This window comes from Augochlora pura, chromosome 10 (genome assembly GCF_028453695.1).
Source record: "Augochlora pura isolate Apur16 chromosome 10, APUR_v2.2.1, whole genome shotgun sequence".
Classification (NCBI taxonomy): Eukaryota; Metazoa; Arthropoda; class Insecta; order Hymenoptera; family Halictidae; genus Augochlora; species Augochlora pura.
The window spans coordinates 383,446-409,153 of NC_135781.1; the positions used below are offsets into that span (position 1 = coordinate 383,446).

General features: G+C 44.3%; 2 protein-coding genes and 1 long non-coding RNA gene across 3 annotated transcripts; 1 reads left to right on the forward strand and 2 right to left on the reverse strand.

Annotated features, from left to right (window-relative positions):
- Positions 1-2,846: 2,846 nt before the first annotated feature.
- LOC144476535 (arginine kinase) lies at positions 2,847-16,815 on the reverse strand. The gene is made up of 4 exons (XM_078193615.1): positions 16,258-16,815; positions 12,067-12,232; positions 6,294-6,595; positions 2,847-3,011 (listed from the first exon to the last, which is right to left on the reverse strand). Exons 1-4 carry the CDS (start codon positions 16,813-16,815, stop codon positions 2,847-2,849), a joined length of 1,191 nt encoding a protein of 396 aa, XP_078049741.1.
- A 2,645-nt stretch (positions 16,816-19,460) lies between these two features.
- Positions 19,461-20,789, reverse strand: LOC144476125 (uncharacterized). The gene is made up of 3 exons (XR_013494972.1): positions 20,736-20,789; positions 19,716-20,230; positions 19,461-19,515 (listed from the first exon to the last, which is right to left on the reverse strand). It is a non-coding gene; the product is annotated as an uncharacterized LOC144476125 (long non-coding RNA).
- Positions 20,790-21,142: 353 nt separating this feature from the next.
- LOC144476258 (uncharacterized) lies at positions 21,143-24,709 on the forward strand. Its single transcript, XM_078192961.1, has 6 exons — positions 21,143-21,433; positions 21,541-21,663; positions 22,232-22,294; positions 24,252-24,314; positions 24,469-24,510; positions 24,617-24,709. The coding sequence occupies exons 1-6, from the start codon at positions 21,374-21,376 to the stop codon at positions 24,707-24,709; spliced, it is 444 nt and encodes a 147-aa protein (XP_078049087.1). The 5' UTR covers positions 21,143-21,373.
- Positions 24,710-25,708: the final 999 nt, after the last annotated feature.

The following is a 25,708-nucleotide window of genomic DNA, read 5'->3' on the forward strand; positions in this document are numbered from 1 at the left end:
ACCGTGACAAAGCGTGCTCGGCAAAAAAGGGGCAGAAAAATTGGTCCGACAGGTCAAGCGATAATTGAAAGAGTCAAGCCGGAGGAGAATCGAGCGAGACGGTTGATGAATATTTCAGCGAGGTTCCACGAAGAATTACTAAGCGGAAAAGGGGCTCGTGAAGAGGTTCGGAGCAAGAGATAGAGTGAGAGAGAGAGAGAGAGAGAGAGAGAGCGTGTGGGTGCGCAAGAGTGTGGGGACGTGGAACCTGTCGCCGTGCATGAGGAAATCGACGTTTCACAGGGTAAACACTCCTGTTGATGTTATTTTCTTGTTTGCCCGACCTCAGAACGGTCGAAAGGCGTCCACCCTCGCGTACCGGAACATCAATCGGTAGGTACGTATCAACAATCCGCGGCTTTCACCGACCTGTCCCCCTGTCCGTCCCTGGCAACGACTCGCGCGGGCTTCGCTCTGCGAAAGACAGTGGCAAAGTCGCGCCGACGCTACGAAGCGTCTCAAAATTCTCTCTAGCGATGATCGACCAATTTTTCTGAATTTATTCAACACGATAGACCAAAGAAAACGATCCATCCTTCACGCGTACTGTAATTATGAAAGATACCAAACGTTCGCGCAGAAACGGAACGTTCAGCTTGATAACCGATAATTTACTAATTGCATCGGCAGTCGATTACTTTTAGCAGTCGACTCTTAGACTGGCCGCTTCGCAACGAACATTGTAAAGCCAAAGGCGGAACATTTTGTGTGCGCGAAGCAGCGAGTCTCATTAAATTATTTCACGACGTTTAAAGCGACAAGAGACTTCATCGCGTTCGCATGAAACAATCTCGAGAGACCCTTTTGAGTCGCCGACCATTAAAACATGTCTGAATAAACGTCGTCGATAACGAACAATCGATGGGAAATTTTCGTAGTCGAAGCATAGCGTACAAGTTTAGCGTTTGCATGGAAAACGCCGGGGAAACGTTTCGAAAATGAAACGCGAGGCTAAAACTGTATACCTTCTTACGTTTTGCGAACAGCGTGTGTACACGCGCGCGTTAAACGCTGCCGGAATATAAAGTAGCCGGGACCACAGGCAATTACGTAGCCTTAATTGGATGTGTCAAGTGTTTGCGCATCTCTAAGGAATTATTGTTTACCGAGTGAATTAGTTTCCGCGTTTCTTCCCTCGAGTCGTCGTCGTCGACGTCGTCGTCGCCGCCGCCGCCGCCGTCGTCGTGGTCGTCGAGGGTGGAAAAAGTCGGAGGGGGCCGCGGGATCGGGTCGATCGACGGTTCGCCTGTTCCGTTACGTCGATACGAGCGTTCTCAATTATTAGAGTTCTGCTATTTCTCCGGTTAAACTCGAAACTTTCCGCTCGGTAACGAAAGCAACCCGCGTGCGCGCGTGCGCGAGGTTTCTCGCATTTTTCAACGCTCCTGGATTTCACCGGACACCTATTCCTTCGAATCGACGGGAATTCCGTCCGACCGAATATCATGTATGCGCGCTAAATTACGATCGATTTTCCGGGAGCTCGGTTTCGACGAAATTCTTCGAACCGTTCGGCTTCGAAAGTTGCTCGAAAATTGTTATCATTCCGGCGTGCTATCGCCGAGCACGGATAAAGCGCTTTTATAGGGCCAGGGAAGAGGAACTCTTGCAAGTTAAACAACGAAAGTTGCCGACTCAAGGTCCGAACGTGTATCTTCGAGAATAAAAACGGGAGCAGCGGGAGGCTCGCGCGCGCGCGCCCGCCCGCTCGCTCGCACGCCTTCTTCAAAGTTACCGCACTAAGGGGCAGCGGATACAGGAAGGAAAGAATACTCCGTAGATGGTTATAAAGGATACTTTAAAACGGAACGAAAGCGCAATCGATTAACTTTCCAATTCCATCCATCGGAAGGCTGTGCGTGTGTGTGCCTCGAGACTACCGTTGCGGTATTCTAATTTCGAAGCCGCGATAAACTCCACTTAACCATTGCTCCGCATTAAATGTATCCCGCTTAGCCGTGCCTGCGCGTATCGAGCATCACTCGACCGCGGCATTCTATTAAAAACATTCCGATACAAAATATTCGATGTATTCTTTCAATAAAACCTCCTGTTAAAGTTGGAACGATAAACTCCGAGTTCGATAATTTAATTATTCCCTTTAATTTTCAACGAGCGACCGTTGTTCGATCATTCGCAGTCCGCCGAATAAATTGAACGCATCAAGAGCTTCGAAAATTTCATTAACGATAGTGATCAAACATTTTCATTCGCTTTCGACGAAATTTCCAGCTCTCTCTATCTATGTTCGACAACGAATTAGAAATATTAATCTGTTCATCGATAGCGAAATTGTTCGTTCGACCTCGCCGCGACGAGGAATCGCGAATCGATTTGCGCGTGAAAAATTCGAAAGAGCTGTCCTGCGCGGCAAGATTACCATGTTACACTGTTCCGGCGCATTTTCATGCGTCCCGAACGATTCGAGCAACAATCAACATATTCGGATTAACTGGCAAATATATGCTTACCTTTTTAAACCCGTCAATCGCATTAAACCGCGAACATTTAAATGAACAGCTTGAAAAGGTGACTCGAGATTCTTCTCCTGCAACGTTTATTCCAATATTTTATATTATTTTATATTATAAGTTTCTAACGCGCGGTCGGGTCGAAAATCTTCTTCTATTCCGCAATCGAAGTTACATCGGTCGATGTTCCTCCGGCTCGAGGCTCTGAGAGGGCGCGCGCCAAATGTTTGAATTATCGCAATTTTGATCCAGCTTTTCGGTCGATCGCGGCTCGGGCGTTTCGTTGCGAAAATCAAGGAAACATTACCGAATTGAACGCCGGCCGGTAATCGAGCGTTACGAATCCTTTTTCTCGAGGAACTTCTCCTGCTTGATCATCTCGAGCACGCCGATCTTCATCTGGTTAACAACCTCTCGTTCGGTCAAGCCCAGCCGCCGTTTGTTACTGATATCGTAAACTCCGCCTTCGCTCTCGGTGTGCTCGCCTCTCGTGCCGCGTATCTAAATCATTTCCATCCAACTGTACTCGGCTCGAAACAACGTTCGGTCGATCACACTTCAAATCGTCAGACATTCTACTTTTTTTTCTAGTTTCCTTTGTAGAATATCTTTTTATAAACAAATAATTATTACAACCTGCACGGGAATACTCATAACAGTTATTTGTTTATAAAAAGTCCTCCGGAAATCACACTAGAAAAAGGTACTATGCTGGATTTACAACGTGGCCGACTATAGTAGCTACTATTATACTATATTGAATTTTCTGCCACCGTTCTTCCACAATAATTGACTTTGAATTATCTAAATATCTTTTGGCAAGTTTTCGTTCTTTAAATGTGAAAAATAATTGAAGAAACACGCGGAGAGACGCTTCGAAGAAACGCGTCTAAGGTAAGAGCCGGCAGCTGGCGCGCGACGCGACGCGACGCGACGGGACGCGACGGGACGCGACGGGAGAAAATAGCTCCCTCACGGATCCCGGCCACGCAGCGTTTCAATGGAGATTTGTTAACAACTCGCCGCTTGCATTCGGCTCCGAGCATTTAATGAATCCCCGGCGAATTGTCAAGTAGAAATGACAAACGGTGGTAACGGATCGTAAAAAAAAACGGGAACAAAGGAATAACGCCGAGATGCGTGCGGTTTATTTTAGCGGCGGGCAAATTTTTAGACAACGGTGTGTTACAATGCCGGGCTATCGACGTCGGCGCATTCGGTCCCGACGTCGCGGCGCTTCGGATTAAATAGTCTTCAATTAGGCATCACGCCGGTCTACACATATTCTATACGCTACGTTGATCGGATCATTTTGTTTTACCGTGTTTATTATTGCGATCGCGGCGCGCTCAGATTATCCGGAAACCGAAGCGAGCGCTGGAATCAGCGCCGACCGAACGTCCGGAATACCTATAATGTAATCCCTCGGAGGGAATTTTATTTATTCGACGAGAAATGAGCATTTTTGTAATTGACGGTTCCATCGCGATTCTACGGACAAGTGGCAAGAAAGCGTTTCAACGTGGGAGCGCTTTGCGAATATTTTAGTGGGTCGAAAACTAAATTTCGGGGCAATTATCTTGCGATGATTGCCGGTAAAATTGAATCGGCCGATCCTGAAGGGCCAAATATTGGACACGGTTGCGTTTTGTCAGTCATGAACTATCTCCCCTGCCATGCAATCATACCGCGAAAACGCTCGCGTCATCGTCGCGTCGTCGTCATCGTCGTCTGCCGATTAATCTACCGAACAACTTTTCCAGCTACGCCAGTAACTCCTGTATTCTCCTTTTTCCCTCGTTATATTTTTTAATACGTATTAACACTGAAGAGGAAGGATCAGAGCGAAATTGTCCATTTCTGCTTACAGGGAACAATGGTGCATAAAATTGGTAATCTAGTTACAAATAACGCCGTTAGCGCGTTAAACCAGCGGGAAAAGAATCTTCAACGGAGTCGGTCCGTCGAATTGAAACAATCGTTTCCGTCCGTACTAATGATCTAGAAATTGATTTCGCAATGATTGCCTACAATGACTCGCATTGTACAAGCATTTAAATTGTCTCGAATACAAAATTGTTCGGTTGCATGCTAGGATCGTTCATATATCGTATTACAGATCGATACGTTTGTTATGGAAACGGGTATGGCTTGGCACACAACATTTTTTCGTAATATTTATTGCCGTACATCGACTGTATGTTTGTGCTATAAATTGCATTACATTCCTCCCCCTCGGCCCCTCCCCTCCCCCCTCGCCGCGAACGATGTTAAAAATCGAGGATAGCCGGGCGTAGCGAAAAAGTTTTCACTGTACACAAACTAGAATTCTATAATTTCATGCGATCTGTTCAGCGGTGGGAGACTAGTTTAAATATTGTTCCAATCGATGGATGTTTCGTTGTTGCCATTCCGGAATGAATGGTCGAAAAATATTTCCAATATTTAATTACCGCAGCGTTGCGATCAACCGATTAATAAATTGCTGTTACCGATCCGGCGGGAAGAATGTTTAACGCTTTGGCGACCGGTACTACTCTATAAATCGGTTTTTTATAGTCTAACCAATAATTTGTTATTTATTATTCAAGTAAAAGTATTAGATATAATTTTTTCTAATGTCAGAGATATCTTTCGCGATCAGTAAAATAAATAAAATGGATAAAATAAATGCTAATGTTGTGAGAATATAAAAATGCCAATAGATTTAATTTTCCTATAATGACAGAAATGTTTGCGGCCGAATGGCCGGTCGACAAAGTGTTAAGAAACTTTCGGCGATTCCGCTAGCTGCATTTCAAATAATTCCGGTCTATTTATGAATGAAAACCCCGAAAAAATTTATGAGTGAAAATCCGCTTGCTCGAGATTTATTTCGAGCAAACTCCTATATTGGTGTTCGATCTACGTTAAACAATTTCGCGCTGCAAATTGTGTCACCTTCATTTTCGTGGCGAAAAGAAAGTATTGTAATATGCCTCGACTTGGCAACGAATTTAGCGCGTGGCGACTTTACACGGCGCCAAATCAAATCTCTTTGATTTTCGAGCGACATTTATAAGACAGTGTCACACACGGTTGCAATTTCGTAAACGACGAAAGTCGTGAATTTTCGTGCCGCGGCGAATAAATGCGATGCGCCGAAGCATTTTTCAGGGAAACGTGTCATCGGGTTCTCGGACGAATCTCACACGTTGAACGAGCAAAGAAATTACCGTTCGCGGTCGACAAATTTTCTCGAATCTGCTATTAAAGATCTGAACGTAATTATTTGCAAAGTAGTGGTAACTAATGCTGCAAACGATATATGTACAATGTGATATCATAATAGAAATAATTCTATTTAAGTTTCGAATGGAAAAAAAATTATAATTCTACAAGTTGTAAGTGTATAGTATGGATGAGAGTGTGTGGTATGTAAGAAGGAGTGTGCGGTTGTATGAATGTATAGTAATAAGATAACATGAATGCATGGTTGTGTGCGTGAAACAAATGAATGATTGGGATTATCGATCGGGCGAGGGACAACGGAACGAGGTGGCCACACTTCTTCGGTGACGCCACGTGGGAACAGACGTTTTGTGTATATCTTTGTTAAATAAAAGTTAATATTATTCCGTTAACCAAGTTCCTTACAAAGTGCAATAAATTGTCGGGCCTGAAACTAAATTAATATAAAATCAGGCAAAACCGTGATTGTTCCAAGCTCGTGCGCGGGAATAGCGATTGGACGGAAGCCACGTCCGAATAGAATGAAATGGCGACGATCGTTTCGCGTCTTACTTGTAGGTGGTACATGCTCGCGATTTCTTCGAATTTCGGATAATCTGCGCTCAATTTCGGCAGCTTGGCGTGAACGGAGGCTCTGATGGTGGTTCCCAAGTTGGTCGGGCAGAAGGTGAGGTAGCCGAATCTCCGGTGCCGCGAGAATTTCAGTTTCTTTCCAACTTCGGTAACTGCTTTAACAAGCCTGGCGTACACGGACGACAGGTTTCCACCCTTTTCCATCGATATCAGACGCATGTGATCCTCCTCGTTGCACCAGACGAGAAAAGTTTTCGCTTCGTTAAAAAATATCCCTCTGCCTGGAAATACGAGGCAACGGAATAAAAGGAGGCAAATTTCTCGTCGATACTGTCTCAAACCGAACACGGCGCCCCGGCACCGGCACCGGCCTCGGCACCGGCCCCGGCACCGCAAAGCCACGAACAGTTCTCTAGGCAATAGGAAATCTTTGTAGCGTTAGTCACCCTAGTATTCGGTGTACACGAGATAGTTCGCATTTTATATCGGAAAATGCCCCACGTTATTCTAGGACCTTCATGACCGAACCGTTCACAGGTCGGGTCGATTAACTCCACTTCCGGAGTTTCTTTCAACCTTAAATATAAAATCCCTCGTTCGACCCGTTGACGTTTTATATTTAAATAAAATTTTATTAACGGTGCTGTCTCACTTATTATTGTTACTGCTATTAAAACGTTAAGAAATATTGTGTCATTACGATGGAGCTATTAAAGCAAGAAATATATTCCATCCAGAGAATACAATAGTATATGTATCATTTCAGAATTGACCAGCATGAATGGAAGCAACGGTTGAAAGTTCTAAACTAAAACGAAGCCAAGATGGCCACCGCCCGGGGTTCAATGAGCCCGGCCTTCAAGGAAATCGGCCGAAGCCGCAATCGATCCCTAATCGCGTCGCGAAGCATTCGACTCGAGATACGATCGATTCCTACCCAGAATCCTGCACCGGATATTCTCGGGCACGGTAATATTTCGCGATTCGTATCTATGCATAAGCAGCGGTTGCCTCTATACACTTCTGCGTTGGGATATCTGCGACTGGTCGACTTATTATTAGGAAGCTCTATTGTTCCCTTGCAAGCAGAGAGTCCTGATTGTCTTATTTATTCTGTCGTGGACGCTGAGCCGCTCGAGACTACACATTTTCCCGTATTCTCAATGATTACAGCTTTATTAAGCTAGCGAAATTAGGCTAGCTAGGAATTGCTCAACCGAGCAATCAATTTCACTTAATTCCACTTCCTATAAATGGTCTGCAACAATCTACTAATGACCTAAAAAATATTTTAAAGACGTGAAACATAAAACGTCTATAAGACACGTTCAAAAGACGTATTGATTTGTAACAGAAGACCTCTCTAGGCCATTTGGAGGAAGTTCGTAATGCATTCGAGATGTCTTAAAGATGTCCCGAATGTCTCACTTCAGACGACTTTAAGACGTCTTAAAGATGTCCTCGTACTATTTGGGTTCGCTCTCCGCGACGCGACGCGACGCGACGCGACGCGCTGTAGAGAGGAAACTTGAAATTACGGAAACTGATCTTCGAGAACACGACGTTCTGCAGGGTGCCGATTTAAACAATCATTGTGAACCGCGTGTCGTTTACATTTGTTGCAACCTACGCACTAAATTAATGCGAAGTAGTTCTACCTAGGTGCTCGTTGGAAAGGTCAACTATTCGACTATAAATGTACGCGTACATTGACCTGCTTCCCCATCCGCGTATTATTTTCTACGATTCTCTAAACAAGTTTGTAAGTAGTGGCAACAATAAGGACATTGTCGATTACAGGACTGCATAATAATAATAATCTAAGAAAAGTCTCGAGAACTTGTCAAAAATTGAATCTTTTCTGTGGACAAAATTTCTGAGATAATAACGAAACATAAAAATTAATTATGTCCTTTTCATAGCACCTACCAAAATGAATCGTGTTCAGTGCTTGAATTTTCTAAAATGTTATAGGCCTTTCGCGCCGTTGTCAAGGTGTTAACGTAACAGATCTTCGATCATTTAGAGAAGGCGAAGACAATCGCGTGCACGCGACCAGAACAGCGAAACGTATTCGCGGCGTTTTCATTTAGCTTTCTTCGGTTTCTTGATATAAGCTATAGCTCGCGTAACGCTCCGGAACATTTGCATATAGAACAAGAAGTAAGTCTTGTATCGATTCGAACGTAATCGAAAGGTGGTTCACCGAGCAAGTGTCGTACTCTCCCCCCCTCTCTCTCTTTCTCTCTCTCTCTCTCTCTCTACTCTCTGTGTTTCTGATCGCCTGGAGCACCGTGAAATTGAATTATGAATCTCCTACTTTATACATATCTACCTAGACGTCACACGACTGTGTGCACACGGTCGTGCACGCATGCGCTGCTACCAAGAACCGTAGAAGGAAAAGAATTCTGCCTAAACCATTTATTAAGTTGAACCGAGTTCCGTCTTTTTATATCTGGCAACTATAATCTTCTGACGCAAACGATGCTCTTCCGCGAACACTTCGACTCTAGGCTACCAAAGATACGCGCGTTTTCGTTCCAAGTTTGCACCCCTCCAGTTATAAAAATAAAAGGCATTGTATAGTTAATACCGAGGGTCTATTATGGCTCGTCTTATAAATAATATAATATAGCACGAACGAAATGTAATGCAATATTTGATACGTTTCGGTAGCAAATTATAATAAATAAAATTAAACCATTAGTTTGCGGTGCATTCGAGAATAACTTCGGGAAATCCCGAGTCTCGCATTATCCCGTAAATCAAATCAAATAATGCACGGGAAACAATTGGAATCATTGAATAGAATATAGCAAACGTTGCAAGACACGCGATCCACTTCCATTATGCAACGATAGTACTCGGAACTTATTATTAATATTTTTGTAGCCGAGCAGTCTTTATCGGGATGTAATTGGATGGAAACGTTGAAGCGCGATGCTCGCGAGATTTTCCTTAATGTTGTATATTTGCACGTGCGATGGAAATTACACAAAGTCAACGGGGTTAGACCCTGATATTGTAGCCAGGAAATCTGTCCGACGTGTTCGACGCGTGCGAACAACTCTTCGGCAAATTAAACGCGGTGTAACAATTTACATGTGCCGATTAAATTACGTTCTTAGTTTTCGCAAAGAGTTATACGCGGAGAGCAGACCTAACAAGCCGGGGCTTTGTTTGGCCGCAGCAAAAGCTCCACGGCGAGCATTTAGGTTAACCATAGAATAATATCTCCGGCGCCTTTGCTCGAGTTTACGACATCGAAATTATGATTACCTTAACTTCAGACGCGACGCACGCGTGCTTCGTAAATGTTTTGGGACGCGTGGCTATTTATTTCCAAAACGATCGCTTGATTTTCTAGCACCCGTGTTTGCGCGGAGCTCGACTCACGGTAAAAGAGAGAAGAACGGCGTCGGCGTCGGCTTCGGCTGAATTAATTAGCCAAGCGCGATCGGAATATGTTTTCGGAGAATCGCCGGAAAACCGGAAGAAAAATGGTCGATCCGCGAAGCGCCGCAACTCGGGGGAAAAATGTCGTAGGATAATCTACCTCGACTCGTTTCAAAGCACGAACCGTCTGCTTTCGCATCTCTGAAATTGCAAATTGAATTTTTTTTTCGAAAATCCGGTTGCAGCGAAAAAAACGGGAGGGGAAAATTGAAATTGGTATTTGTTTCGAAAAAAAAAAAAAAAAAAGAAATTGATAAATTCAAACATCGCCGAGTTCTACAATTTTTATTCGCGATCCGTTTTGAAACGGCTTTGCAGGAGGAAGCCTCCCCTTTACGACGACCCCTGAAAAGTTGATGCACGGATTTTTTTTCGCCGTTTTATTGGCCTTTGAACGAAGACTGTGCCACCGGGATCAGAATAAGCCAAGGCGCGCGCCACACGAAGGGGGTCGCGCCTGCACATCGCCTTTCAAATATTTACCATGCAAATGAAGATTGCCGGGAAAATTTAAATAACACCGATACGGGCTTATATTATTAATCGCGTCATCTAAAATGAAATTATAAGAAATCGGTTCGGCGACGTCGTTGAAAATGTTTCCTGCGCGAGAAAGCACCGATGAGCACCCGTGGTTCATTTAAACGCGGCGTTATTCGATCGAGAAAGAAATTCGCAGATGCCATCGCGCTGAAAATAGCCGATGCAAATTTAGTTGGTCGCGCGACCTTTGCCGAATATTCGGTGGATAACATAATAGCGCACAGCATTTTCGCACGTTCGGCGCATCCCCGTAACATTTTTTCATGGAACGTTGCAGCGCTCGTATTATTTCGGCGTAACACCGTCTAACGCGATTTCACGGTTTTTCTGTGCAGGATCTCGCATAATACCATCCAATGATGTGCTATCGGCGATGGAAGCATCGAAGAATCAAGAATCTGACGTCGATAACGAAACTTTCTTTCCGCGTTGCCTGTCTCGTCAAGATCAAAAATCTTGCAACTTCGAAAACTGTTTTGCACGTTCATGGACGGGGGATGTGTTTTAGTCTTTCAGACTTCGGATCTTTTTACAAGATAAAATGTACTCGTGTCAACTGCAAGGAACAGGAGTTATGCAAAAATGTATTTCTTTTTTTTCATTGAGCAATGCGAATGCTTGAAAGAGGAATAATGCAACAGCAGGTACAAAGTCTTCTGAAATCTATCCAGGTTTGTATTCCACCTTCTCTCTACTGTCTATTCATTATTCGGTGAAATAACGATATTAATTTAAAATTCACTTGTGCAAACAGGTTTTAAAATTCACAGACTGCAGTTCTTTACAAGAACTAAAATATTCTATATAAATTACAAGAGATACAAATTCAATCAAAATGAGCTGCCTGTTGTTACAAGGATATTAATAAACCGTCCTATTAACTTTACCGTCCGATATTTAATTTACTCACTTGTATCGTGAACGACATCCGGTAAGTTAATCGATAATAATTTAAATTGCAATGTCCACGTAATAATAAACGATAGGACGAAGCTCGCATCGAGCGATACTAGAAAGTTTTCAGCGATATCTATCTATCGATAACAGAGTGGTCTAGAAGCAGAAAATGATGGAAGCAATGACACGCCTCATCGACTCGCTGTTTCGCTAACATGTCCTCCCTCGAAACCTACTTTAATCCCAGAAACTTTCAGCTTAATCTTCGTTTAAACTTGAACCCCCCAATTTCGACTGTTCGGGCTTACCCGGGATTAATGTTTTCAAACGAGCTAAACGAACTTAAAGCATTGTAATTGAATGTTTTACGTAAGCTCTGGCAAACTACAATAACTCCAATCGACCCACAAATTCGACGCGAGTTTAGTCGCAACAACAAAATTAATCGAAACGACAGTCGTTGAAAAATAGACAACGCAAGTTTACGAAGAGAGCGACTAAATAAGAAATTGGCACGACAGCTATGTGCAGGTTCTCTCAGAAGTTAAAATTGTTGAAAATAAGTAACAGTCAAAGAACCGCCCCTCAAAGTAAATTTCAAGACACTTGAGACAATTGGCAAGTGCTGGTAAGAAAATTCAAAAATAATTCCGAGTGCAAAGCGTTTGAAAGTCAGTGTCAGAGTCACCATTCGAGTGCACAGAGTCGATGGAATTTTGATCAGCCGGCAGAGATTCGGTTTGGACGCAGTATCCAAACAAGTATCGTCAAAGCTAATGGATCGCGATAGAAATCAGTCGACCGACCGACCGATTCATAAATTTCGGATCGGCCGATTCGGATCGACGCTCACCGGTTGGCCAGAATCTGTTCGAGTTTGCAGCCTCCAAGAACCGATCGCCCTCCTTGAACAGAAAATGATCGTCTATCATCTGCTGCTGCATCTGTTTGTCCATCGCCCCGAGGGTGTAATAACCTCCTTTTAGCTCGCCGTCCAGCGTCGACAGGGCCTCCTGCACCTGAAAGTGTGGAAGACTCGCGGTGTAAACAGATTAGGGAGCAGGCATTCCCGCAGTTTGTCGAGAATTTATTCGGCCGTCCGCGCCCCGTTGCGCCATAACTCGGTGATAACGAGGCGGCTGAAACGTGATTAGAAAACGCAATTATCTGGCATCATAACAGTGAACGCGCGCGCGAGCGCGAGCGCGAGCGCGAGCGCTAGCGAGGGAGCGCTCGCCCGAAATCAATTACCCCCGCGCGCGCGTCGTGCTTTGATTTAACTCTTTCGAGCGAAACGAGTCACGCGTTTTGTACCGTTGCTCGCTTTGATCGTCGCTCGAGTCGACGCGAGTTCGCCGTTTCCTACCGATCACTCTCGCCAAGACGCGAATCGACGAGCTTGCGCCGTAGTTTCAGCATTTTCGATCGATTCGATTGTTTTCCTATATCTGTTGGTCAGTCTGGCCCCCAATGGAATTCGAAACAATTATATAATATAGGAAATTGTATTATATCAATAATATAGTTATAACAATAAATAATATTGCTATTTAGAGTACTATCGTATCATAAATAAATAAATACCTATTGCCATTTATATGCTCTAACGTACCGTAAAGGATTTTTCTCTTCCACGTATATTTATTTAAATATAAATCGTGGAAGTCTTAGGTATGCAGAGGTTTGAACAGTTTCGCGTAGGAGTATACCATATACGTGATACGAGCGTAAGCGTATTTGAAGTACAATGCGATCCTACCTCGAGGAGGTCTCCATTCGATCGTCTCTGAACAATGGGGTGCAGACGCAGCGCGTACAACTGAATGTAATTAAGGATTTTCCATGAAACGAGTGTAAAGAGTTAAACGTTCTACGCGCCGGTGGATGGTGCGCGATAAAAACGATACAGTTCCATTCTATTGTATTATTGCCGCGCTTTCAATGTTCGGTAACAGCGAAATTCATTCGGTTTATGCGTCTTATACTGGCAAGCTGTTCAAGCTTTACTCGCGGGTAAATTGGGTTTCCCCTACTGCGTTTCGGTTGCCAGGGAACCTAAGACGCCAAGCATGACGACATCCACGACCATCTGTGTCAGACGCAGGAATCTGAATCCTCCGTCCTCTGCTAGCACCCGCCGTCTTTTGTTCCCGATGACGAGTGTGGCTGGGGGGTGCGAAACGTATGGGGGTCTCCTCGCCTTCGAATGACCGCCGTGCCGATTTATTTCTCCCTCGTGCTCTCCCCCTGCTTTCCTACCAGGGTTAGTCGATAAAGCTAATATATAATATTTTTTCAATGCTAACGTAAACGTACGGCCATGGTAAGCAGCCACGATTTCCTCGAGTCGTAAACCAGTGTCTCGAATTTCGTAACGCGGTATTTTATGGTTTCCACCGGTCTCGCCATACCTAATACGATCAAAATGTCATGGGCACGACTACTAAGCGTGGTTAGTATGATTCCGCGTGGACGGTAGCTCCAAAGAGGGACTACTAGCGATATTAGGATGTTGTAACATATTTTTAGTCGCAGATACGAGCATTCAAAAATCAACGATCTTTTTCGGTCATTGCAAAGCTTTAATTTTATTTTTTAGTATTTCAAGTATTGTACTGAAAATTGTCTTTAAATATAGTATTATAAATAAATGTACAGATTTATGCGGAGAAAAAGTGCCACTAAAATGGACCCGCCGCGCGAAGGAACAAATAAAATGTCAAATAAAATTTTAAAATAAATTTTTTTTCAAATAAAATCACTTTTGGTTCGATCGGCCGTGTTTTCGTTTTGAACGCGCGCACAGAGAAACGTTGTTGCGTGCCGCTCGTGACACGCCGCTATCCAGGAGCGTGGTTTCAAAATTAAAAGATGAAAATTTCGCCTGTCGCGTTTAGTTCGCAGAAACTTTGGACATTCGCGGCCCCGTGAAAATGCAGCAGTTTCGCCAAACTGTAGTTTAGTAATCAGTTAAAATGCTGCGCGTAGATCTACCGGTCGGCCATTCGGTTAATTTAGTTAATAATGTTGCTACACTCGTTTCGTTGCAACTGTCTGGTTGACAAATTCGAAATACCCTTCTATAAAATTACAGGATTTCGTTCGTCGATGGATACGCATACTCTAATCATTTTCCAAATCAATTTTCAGCGAGAACAAATCATTGTTTTATAGATTTCGAAAAGTGCCGTTGCAATGGCGCAAGTCCAATTAAAGATAAGATCTTACACGTTGCGCTACCTTTATTGGAAAAACACGAATCTCTCTCTATGAAATATTTTTATTTATTTAACAAATCCACAGGATAGGAAGTTTCGTCGTTCTAAGCGACGAGGAAGGAAAGAGAAAGCCGCGAGAGATTCGATTTGAGCGCGGTGCGCCACGGAACGTGCGACGAACAAATTTACGTTGAAAAATAAATATTTATTATTAGATACCGTTAGATTGCGCGATGAAGTTCCGAAATGGAAATCCAATCGCGTATCGAAGGAGAAATACCACGTCCAAAAAAAGGTTCCGATAGGACAGAATCGTGGATCAACGGTCGAAATATCACGTTTTTGGCTCGCGAAGCTCGAAATAGTTCTAGCAACCAAGTATTCCACCGCGAAATAATTAGTCGAGAAGAATCGAGTAAAATCGTTCGAAACGTGGAGATCGAAATTGAGAATTCGTCGAGTCAGAATGGGCTGACGCGTCTGGGCGCGAGCTGCTGATTCTACTTGTAGATATACTAATGCGGCGGCGGCGGCGGTGATGGCGGCGGCGGGGGGGAACGTGACGGATCTTCGAAATCGAATTTCACGGAGCCGAGGCCTTCGCCCGACCAAATTCTATATCCTCTATTTTCGAGTAATGTTCTTTGTTCGCAATATCGGTGACCGGTATTTGTTTAACAACGGTTCCGCGATTGCTGTAAAATCGGTTCAAACAACAATTCCGGATTTTCAGCAAAGCGAATAGAGACGATCCTTCGAGAACGACTTCCGCTGCCTTCTAAGTTTACATTGTAAACTTTAAGCTTTCAATCGCTTTGAAATGAACACTAAGACCGATACCGGAATCGATATACAGTCACGGGCAGAACTATTGGCATAGTTTAATTACGTGACTTGTAACTTAATAGGATAACGTTTCGACGATCTTTTTTTGTTTTTTTAAAGAGATTCGATGCAACGAACAAATTGTCGTTTCACTCTTCGGACGTATTTTAATATCGTTTAATTAAAAGCCAGCTCAATAATAACCTGCCCAAGTATTTTTTATCGCGACTGTATCCGTGTCCCTTACTTTGTAACTTATATATCTTTGTGTCGCTTCGACCAATGCGAAAGAAAAAGTTGCGTCGTTTCAAATCGTGAAGATTTCTTTTTCATACAGTTACGCGCGCATTTGCATGTAATTTGATGGACGATAAGCTCGAATCCATCGCACGCTTCCGTCATTATTTTACCGACATCGCGACAGAATTTCAATCACGCGACAATAATGTTAACGTTTTATTCGTTCCAAAACGAATTTTCAAAGCGTACTTTGGAAAAGCGGCTTTATTAATATTCTTGTAATCACTTTTGCCGAGACGATGAATGAAGATTAATTTCGCTTTGCGGAATCGAAGCAAAATAGTACAATGCGGAACAGCGAATTTTCTACAATATAACAATGTTAAAGCAACATGGCGAATCATTGGATCGCATTTGATTATGGGACACGCCTTTTCAAAAAAATATAAAAAAAAATACTCATCTCTCAAAGTTCAATAAAACGACCAAAAAGAAATCGCACGCCAAATGTTGGAGGTTAGTCTGGTAAAATATTATTAAATTAAATAATCTTTAAAAAAATGATATATATATAAATTGATGATGCCTGTCAACGTGACAGATTCAAGGAGAGATGTCAATTTATGCATAAAATTTCGCCTTTTCCACACGTTTTTAATTCTGGGGCAAGATACTTTCGACCTGTATTATCCTATTGTTAATTTATATGAAAAAGAAAAACATGTTTCTGCGAAGTTCCACGCACGCGCCAACTAACGTACCTGTTTCTCCAGCTGTTGATAATGGGAGATCGTCATGGTCGGATTGAACGGGTAGCCGTTGACCGATCTGGCGCACCGTATCCTCGTCGAGATGACGTACTTGCCGTCGGGATCGAGATCGCCGAGATCCTCGGCCGATCCCCAGTCGAGTTGCGGGTGAACGTCCTCGGCCGTGAAACCGCCATGGTATTCCTCGATCACCGGATCGAAGAGAGCGTCGAAGACGTCGTAGGCCGGCTGATCGGGCGCGTACAAGCCGACGTTCGAGTCCGGATTCTTGAGGCCCGACTGAATCACGTCCATCAGGGTGGATCCGTTGCTGGTCATTCGTACCTTCAGTCTATCGAAGATTGGCCGGGTTAAGTGTTTCTTCAACAGAGACTTGCTATCGATCCCCGCGAACTCCGCGTAGGCGGTCTCGAGTGCCTGCACTCTCTCGTCGGCTTCGTTCATGAAGTCGGGACGAGCCGCTTTCTTCTCCTCCTCCCCCTCATCCTCCTCCTTCTTCTCCCCCGCCTTCTTCTTCTTCTCGCAAGCACAGAGGCGCTTGTCGCACATTTTGCCCTGCCTCCCTCGTTTCCTCGCCCGCCTCTAGACTATGACTAGACACTGAAACGTGGAACAACGATTTCTAGTGGTAGCCTAAGCCCCCGTGCACAGGCTGTCGCGCGCGTCTGACACCACCGCCTTCCAGTTTATTAGCTCCGCTCGTTGCGTTGTCAAACGAGAATTCCCGAATTTATATTCATTTAGAAATATTCAAAATTGATGACACATATTACAGAGGTGTCTGTTTGAGGTATGAAATTATTCATTGACATTTCGTGCCAATTAACCCTTTGCGGTTGTATTAATTTTCATCGAACATGTTTCAATTTTATGTAAAATTAATAAAAGGTGACCGAGAGGAGACACAGGGCTGCTGAGAAGGGTTAATTTTCGAATGTCAGCAAATACGTGTGAAAATGTCGAGGTTGTCGGCGCGGCGGCGGTGAAAATGTCAAGGCCGAAGATGTTGCTATCCACGTTGCTACGATGTAAATCGCGGCGCAAAGGGTTAAGTAGTAGGAATCGCGAGTTTCTCGTCGACTTTACGGCTCTGTCCGATTGCAAGGGCTCCGTCGATGTCGATGTCGATGTCGATGTCGATGTCGACGTCGTTATTATCCCCGTTTCTGGATTGCTGATTATTTCACCTGAAACTTTTCACGCGTCGTCTGGACGTCTCTATTGCTCCTCGGTGTTCTCAGTCGCCTGCTTTCTCCCCTTTCGTTTTCCCTTTCCGCGAGCTCGCGAAGCATCCCCCGGAGCGTCGAGTTTTAATTACACATATTTTTTGTGCGAGCCGCACTCGAGGCTCGCGGTATGCGCCAGAAGGGCCCTACACGGCGCGGCGCGGCGCGGCGGCGACGTGAATATTCTGAATTTTGACAGACGCTCGACGCTCGACGCTCGACGCTTCTCGCTTCTGGCATAGCCATCTCGACGCCGAGCGGCGAGCGCCGAGCGCCGAGCGCCGAGCGAGCGACCGCGGAATCTCGTTTCCCGCTTGTCACCGAAAAGTATTCGGCTGCGTTCAAGTTCTTATCCCGAGCAAACTTTGTTTTGTTAAGCGCCGTCTTTTTCCGCTAACCGGTGGGAACCGGTAACCGGTAGAGCCAGTGACCGGTTCCCGGCTTTTGCTGCCTACCTTCCCAATCGTCGCGCAGTGGTACCGTTTCAAGAATTCAGTGACATATAACGAAAAAGACTTTTCAATTAATATCGCTTCACAAAGGTCTCCGGACCTCAGAAATGAAGCAATTAATTAAATTGAATCAATATTTTCCTATAAACATTTAACCCTGCGGTGCGCATTGGCGAGCAGCGTTTCTCTTTGATATTTTCTTGAAATATCGTTGACAATATCTCTAATGGTTGAAAAGTTGCAAAAACTCGTCACTTAATTCTCGAATCGGACCACGGTGCGCCGCTGCTTGTGCCGCAACTGCAACTACCGTCTCGATGCCGCTTCCGTGTTTAGCGATCAGAGAATTTTAGTTCAGTTCCAATTTTATCGACAGAGGCAAACAAACGGTATTTGTGGGACATTTTTGGATCGACGCGGCGAAGAAGCGAGGGAAGATCGAAGAACAGGAGCAGGATAATTAGATCGGGCGAATAAAACAAAGACATGGTATAAAGAGAGCAACTGTTCGTGGCGGTTTATTCGGAGCCCAGGTGGAACGTTCCGTATGCTGCGAGATTATTATCATAAGTAATGCTGTAAGTCCGTGCGGCAATAAAGCAGCGTAGGAAGACGGGGACGCATTTGTGTTTCAAGATCAGGTTTAATAGGGTAGCCAACCAAGCAGAGCGCGCGTGTCGAGCTCTCGTTGCTACGGCGTGCCTTTATTTGAAACTTTAACTGGCCAAATTAAACCTACATCTGTTCTAAAAATGGTTTTCTTTAATGCACTATCCGGGATAACTCGAAAGCCCCGCGCGCATTTGAATTTAAATGCATATACCGCCGGCATAACGTAGTCTCGCGCTGATCCCACCTTTAGAGCGTGCAATTTCGCGAGCGCGCGGTGGCAGTGTCGAAATCCTAAGTCTTCCTTCGCGCACGAACGCCAGTTCCAGGAAGTGCCCGATCGAAATTTTATTCGTTATTCAGAACGAATTGGAGAACAATGAATTCTTGACTCGTTTTTCGGTCGATTTCTGGAAGCAGATGTCGTTGTAATTTCATTGTAACAAGTAGTTCGCGTGAAATATAACGTGACAGGCGGATTTACGAGAGCGACGCCATTGTCTGAACTGGACGTCGGTGTTGAACGTATGAGCGAAAGAGCAACTAGGACAAGAATCCATTATTTGCGATTTTTTTTTTTATTTCGTTATGCACCGCATGCACCTTCGACACTCTTTTTATTTACGATCGTTCAAATTTGTTTGGAATTTTATGCAACGAATCGGACTTCCGACATTGCCGTACCGATGGTGAACAGTCGTGAAATCCCATATCCGTCGGGGTAACTATGAATACGGTCGCGAAAATATTTAACACCGGGCATTGCTCATGATATTTCGAGAGGAAATAAATATGGCAGCCGCTCGTGTGAATTTACATCGTATTTCCACGGTCTCGTTCAACATTATTTAGGAGACAACCGTCCGCAGAATATTAATAACACTTAATCGTTGCTTGACAAGCAGGACTGACTACTATCGGCATTGTTACTTAGTTTTGTATAGAACGTCGGACAATCGCTGCTGAAAAACAAGAAGGACACAAGTTCAAACAACTAGTTTCGAGGACCAAAAAATCCTCGGTTATTTAAGAATTTTTATAGTAATCCATAAAATATTATACTGTTATTATATATATTATAATATAATAATGGTATATTTTAATCTCTCTCGAATGTGATTTTAATGGAAAGAATTTTTCCATCGAAGAGAAATATAATTACCTCCGGTTTCCAGAAAATGTTTGACGAACACACGGATCTGCGTAAACATCCGCAGCCTAATTAGGAAGCGTCGATCGATTAAAGACCATCGAACAGCCGTCGTTGGGTGAAATGTTAAATGTCGTCGGGGTGGCCGGGACTCCATTGTGTTTGTTAGCCCCGGATAGTTTCGATTTACGTCAGAATTTCGAGCGCCGGCTTTTGATGTAGCCGCATTTCGCTCCGCGGGCTGATCCTTGTCTTTCTGCCGAGACTTTTAAGCATTAAGAACAGACAGTCATGAAATTCTATTTCGGCGTTTCAGCTTAGCGCAGAGCCCCGGACATTCAACCGCGGTAAGCGTTCGCCGAATAAGACGAGCAGCCAGCCAGCCCCCCCATGGTATATCGATGATTCCGCCGCGGTATTCTCGTTTCGTTCGGCTCTCCGAATCATTTCTTTCCGCTCGTTCCGCGGCTTTGGAATGTTTTCGGTTTAATGGTGGAACACGGGGAACTCGCAAAGTCGTTCGAACCCTGAAAGAAAGAGAGGAAATTAAAGCAGACTTTTTATTCAAAGTACAATAAAAGCGAGACAAAAATTCGTAGACCGACTTTTGAGAGGTCTTTGTGCGGAGGGGAAAACTTCCCTTTATGCGACCGCATTGAAAAGAATTCGGGGAAAAATTGTTCAACCTCTGTAGAGTCGTTTTTAGACTTGGAACAAAAAAAAAAAGAACTTTGCGCCAAGAGAAGCACTTTTGTATGACTGACCACTGGCTAGATTAATTCTGTTTTATAATAGAAAAAAGGTTCTGGGTAAAATAGAAGTTGGTGGACAGCGAAGTATTTACAGTGGGAGATAAAACTGAGTATAAAACCCATTGAAAAATAATAAATAATATAAAGTATGCTTATGAGGGGTGAAAGGGGTTGAGAAACCTGAGCTTATCCAACTCGAATTCCTTTGGCTTCTTGCTCTGCTCGTATCAACTAAAATAAGAGAAAAATCTCTATCTACTGAAATAATTGAAAAGTTTACCTGCCTGTTGTCCATTTTATTCGCAGCGTTTCAATTTTGTTGAATTCCGCCGAGAATCCAGCCGGATCACCGAATTTAATAGTCACGAAACAATTATTCGAAAGAGGCAGGAAACAATGAATGAAGCCCGGGTAATCGTGGTGGGAATCGGAGAAGCTTTCGTGCAGATATCGGAGGGCTGATTCGAGGGGTCGGTCGGTAGGCTAGGGGAGTTCGCAGAATGGACAGAGAGAGGCGTAGCGACGCGTCTAGTCGCGTCGCGCCGCGTCGCGCCGCGTCGCGTCGCGTCGGGCCGCGACGATCGTTGGAAGAGATAACGTCGTTACGAGGAGGGGGCTCTCCGTTCTTGTCTGTAACCGGGAGGTATTATCGTCATCGTCGGCGACGTTGTTTGAATATGCCGCATCAATTTGTACCGTCGATGTTTACTGTTATCGCCGTTCGCGATCGATCACTGCGTTCGGTGGCTAACGTCACGCGTTCGGCTCGGGGCGCGTCGAGCTCGTCATTTTCTGTCAAACGGTTCGCTAAAAATGACAGATTTTAGTTCGGTCCACGCGGCTTCGGCGAAATTGACGTGATGCCCGCGATAAGCACGACAAATTGGCAAAGTGACCGCAGCTGAGACGAGAGGCGGCATGAGAGGCGACAGGTTCTACCGGTCGCACCGATCGACCGGCTTCGGGCCTCGCTGGTTGGTCCGTAGCCCCTAATCGATTAGCCGAGCGCTACCTTTAATTCGTTTAAACTTCTGTAAAATCTTGTAAAATCATCTACAATGCTAACCGAATGCCGTTGCTTCCAGATTCAGAAGATCGCGCTCGCCGACTCCAAATTGAGACGCGCTTTCGATCTCGACTCGTATTACGGAGTCGTCACGCTCCTTGCCTGGGTTATGGGCATAATTGTTCTCGTCTGTTCGGTTGTGGTGAGTCGCGAACTTCCCGGTCCTATTCGTTGGACTTTTCGGCCGGCTTTCCGAGGCGCGTTCCCGCTCGCCGGTCTTCATTGGGACGTTAAACGATTCGTTGTTCCCCGGCTGACGAGTTTCTTCGGCGCGTAGAAGCCGAGAGGTCAACCGCCTCGCCTCGCCTCGCCTCGCCTCGAGAAAGCCGCGAACTTTATTTCTATTAGGGCCGGCCGATTAAGACGCGCTCCGCGTTTCCCAAAGCCCCGTCGCGTCGTAGAACTCCGTTTAATGGCGAGATCGAAAGTTTTGTCGATGTTTAATGACCAGAAAGGTTAATTCAATTGGACGCCGAGTTGCCTTCGCGCGCCGAGGACCTTGCTCGTCTTTAACTCGCGTTACATTTACCGAAGACCCCGGGCCCCGTTCCCTATTTTACCTATTTTACCTATTTTACCTATTTTCCCTATTTTCCCTATTTTCCCTATTTTCCCTATTTTCCCTATTTTCCCGCGGCCCGGCCGGCGCTTTCGTCTTGGAAACGAGACGGGCTAAATTCGTGCATTAATTCGGTCTTTCTCGGTTCCAGTGTCTGAAGACGAGCCCCGCGTACGAGAGGGACTTTCTGGAGCTGCACATGGAAGCGGAAAAGGTATACGCGTTAGGGAATTACAGGCTGTCCCAAAAGTCGCTTCCTATCGTTAAATGGAAGGTTGCTTTTTCCTTAACGCAGATATAGTCCGCGGCTTTAAATATAAAAAATAGCCTCGGAGAGAAATTGGTAAAGGAAAAAAGGAACACCCTGTATAAACACATAGAACAGCGCACAGCGGGGCGATAGACTCGAAAAGCCGGACAACGTTATTCTAATATCTCTTTCAATATTCAAACTGGTATAACTTTGCCAATATTGATCCAAATTTGATGAAAGGTAAAAGATTTTTAAGCTTGGATTTTTTTTACTCTACTTCATGAATAATACAAATAATGTAATCCTTGCGGATGATATCGAAAAGCACAATCTCTGACTTTATGTTCTTTTAAATACGGCAAACCTTGTCGCAAAAAATGTTTCGCAAGATAGCAGACATCTGCGATGAACTTAATGTCAGGATAAAAAATAAACTAGCTTTCATTGCAAGAAAAATCCCAATCTTCGTCGTCCCATAATCTGCTTTCGCGTAATAAAACTTCTTTCCCGGATGATAATTCTTCTTCCAATCCTTGTCCTTCGATGCTGTCCGAGATTGATTCGGAAGGCACAATTAATTTCTTTTAAAAACAGCATTTGCTATCGAAGCCGAAAACGAAAAATTCGAAAGAACGAAAAACATGGTTTGCCTGCGATTCCATAGCGAAATTTAGAAAACAGTTGACGGATAAATGATACTTCAGGAACTGCTTGAAACAAAATTTCTCAACTTTCAATAAAGGGCTCTACTTTATGCAAGTACAATCGAATAAAATATAACGAAATACCTTATAGAATAAAAATTTGAGAACCTGTGCGATATTTTTGGAAACGACTTTTGTCCAGCCTTTTGACCCAAACTCCCCACTGCGCGGCGCGGCGCGACGATTTTTACGTTTTATTGCGCCGCATGAATTTGAGTGCCCTACGAATGGCACGAAAGCCGCGCGCGGTCTTGGCGTAAAACATGCACGACTTGTTCCGAAAGTTTTGAGCAAATGAAACCGGCGTCTCCTTACTCATAGACGGCGCCAAAGCAACCGTGAATTATCAAAAAGGGAGAAAAAGTCGGGCCGATCCGCGAAACTCTCATTTTCCGTGCTCGCATTCTATCCATATATAAATCCGATACCGCCGCGTGTAGAAAGCTAATTGCACCTACATTTTACGCGGATGCGCATTTTCGCTTTTTTCCAGGGAGGAATCTTTTCGTAGCAAATTATTCTGAATGGCTGAGCCAACAATGGCCGACCTTTTCGTTTCTGTAGTATATCAGAAAAAAATTCGTACGTAAATGAAAAGTAAATTCATTTTGTTACGGATCGCTCGGCCAAGAACACGCTCGAACGTTAAACTCGAATAAAACAACTTTTACTCGGTCTCTCGTGCAAAATATATTTATTTATACGTGTTCCAAGGAAAAACGTGCTACTCTTCTCCGTTGCTTCTTTAAACATTCTTTGCGTTACAAGGGTCGAATAGTAAACGAAACTACGCGGGCGCTAGTATCGAGGAACTCGAATATCCATTACGTAATGAATTAATAAAAACAGACTTAATAGGATATTAACTTTTATCGCGGTACCCCACTCTTCGCGTGCTATTGCGAGCTATATAAAGCGTTAATACGCGATAAAGGTTGAAGGGAACGCTTAAAGACGAAATACCTTTTTCGTAGTATCGAGGAGAAGCCTAGGGCTCGGAACACGCTTTCGTGACAGGCACGAGTCGTGCCAGCAGAATGCTCCAAATATAAACAGATTTCTCACATTAATATTAACTTATAGTTGTAGCAAAACCTCAAAGGGCAATTTTCACCGTCTTAATCGGCTAGGCCCTTTTCGACCGATTCCATTGCGCGAAATCTTTCGGCGCAGCTCGCGAGCCGGCGGCACTGACAATTAGCGATCATTTGCAGAAATTTCCGCGGAAGAAAAGCTTGATGGACATCAGGCCGGCGTACAACTGTCTTCGTAAGCACGTAAGTACAATTTCAAACAAAGCCAAGTAATGATGCCGTCGCGCGAACCGAAAGTGCATTTCGTTGTTTTGCACAAGAGTTTTCGCCACGGAGATCCCGTCTTCCTTGCGACAATGCAATTCGAATAAATGCTCGATTGCTTTCTCATTTCTAGCTGCGGCAGACCGACGTGTTCCACGAGAAGACCAAGAAAATGGTGGGTCTCCTCTTTAGTTGCAAATCCCCCCTCCGTATCTCAAATCTCTGATCTCAGATCTCGGATTTCGAAAGTAAACTTAATAGGCAGTTTTTTGTTTCGGCAGCTGCGCAAGGAGCTTCTGGAGCTCGAGATCCTGAACAGTAGAATCAAGTGCATCAACAAGCTGGTGCAGTCGGAGGTGCAGAAGCTCGAGTAAATCTTTCGACAACGTTAGGAGTCGCTCTTAGCGATCCAAGAGCAATATTAATGCAAGATTGATCCGACGAATTTTTTCACAGTCGATTTTTAAAAGTTTTCGTTTCGAAAAAAAAAGTCGATCTTCGGCATCGAAAGATAAAACGACGAACGCGTTACTAATTACCGAAGCAGCCCCTCTCTTAATCGCTCGCTATAAAGTCGCGAATATTGTATTTTCAGCAATCGTTGCGTGCAGAGCCTAAATGTTGAATTATTCAAATTCTCCGCAATATTAAGCAATTCGATAATAAACCCGGTTGTATTTAACTAGCCCAGGTTATTGCTCATAAATTGCATTAACGTTGATCTCATGGGATTTATCGTTATCTCTCGTTTAGTATTTATCGAGAATCTAGGACACGGTTAAAAGCCGAATTTTACCGAATTCTAATTAGAACCTGGATAGTCGAAAGTCGGGCGTGTTACGCGCGCGCGCGCGCGCGCCTATTGTAAATGTAGCTAACTCTAAATTACGGAGGCTCCGTGTACGGCCTTGTTCGATTTGTCATAATGGCGTCGATAATGCGTGTTCCGATTCGCTGGCACCGCTGTTGCTACAGGTGTAAGAAAGATGCACGCTCGCTGCACGTTCACGGAACCCCCGAATCGTAAAACAATTTTCTGGTCGTAACGGTCAATTCGGCCCGCTCGGCGTGCAATTTATAATGTAATTGTAAGCATTGCGCGACTAATGATGAATGCATTGATCACGTCTAACAATTAAATTCTCCCGAATCGCTTTTGTTGATTACTAATCAAAATTGTTGATTATTCAATGAGTATAATCTCCCGCTCGTGCCTTAATTGTTTGCTAAAAGGGATCGCAATCGATAACCGCTAACCGTGTTACGTTAGATTCGCTCGTTCGCGACTTAACCTATTCGTTTTTCATCCTAATCGCAGCGGGTACATGTAACGATACATACAAATGTCGTCCACGATATTTTGCCGTATTTCA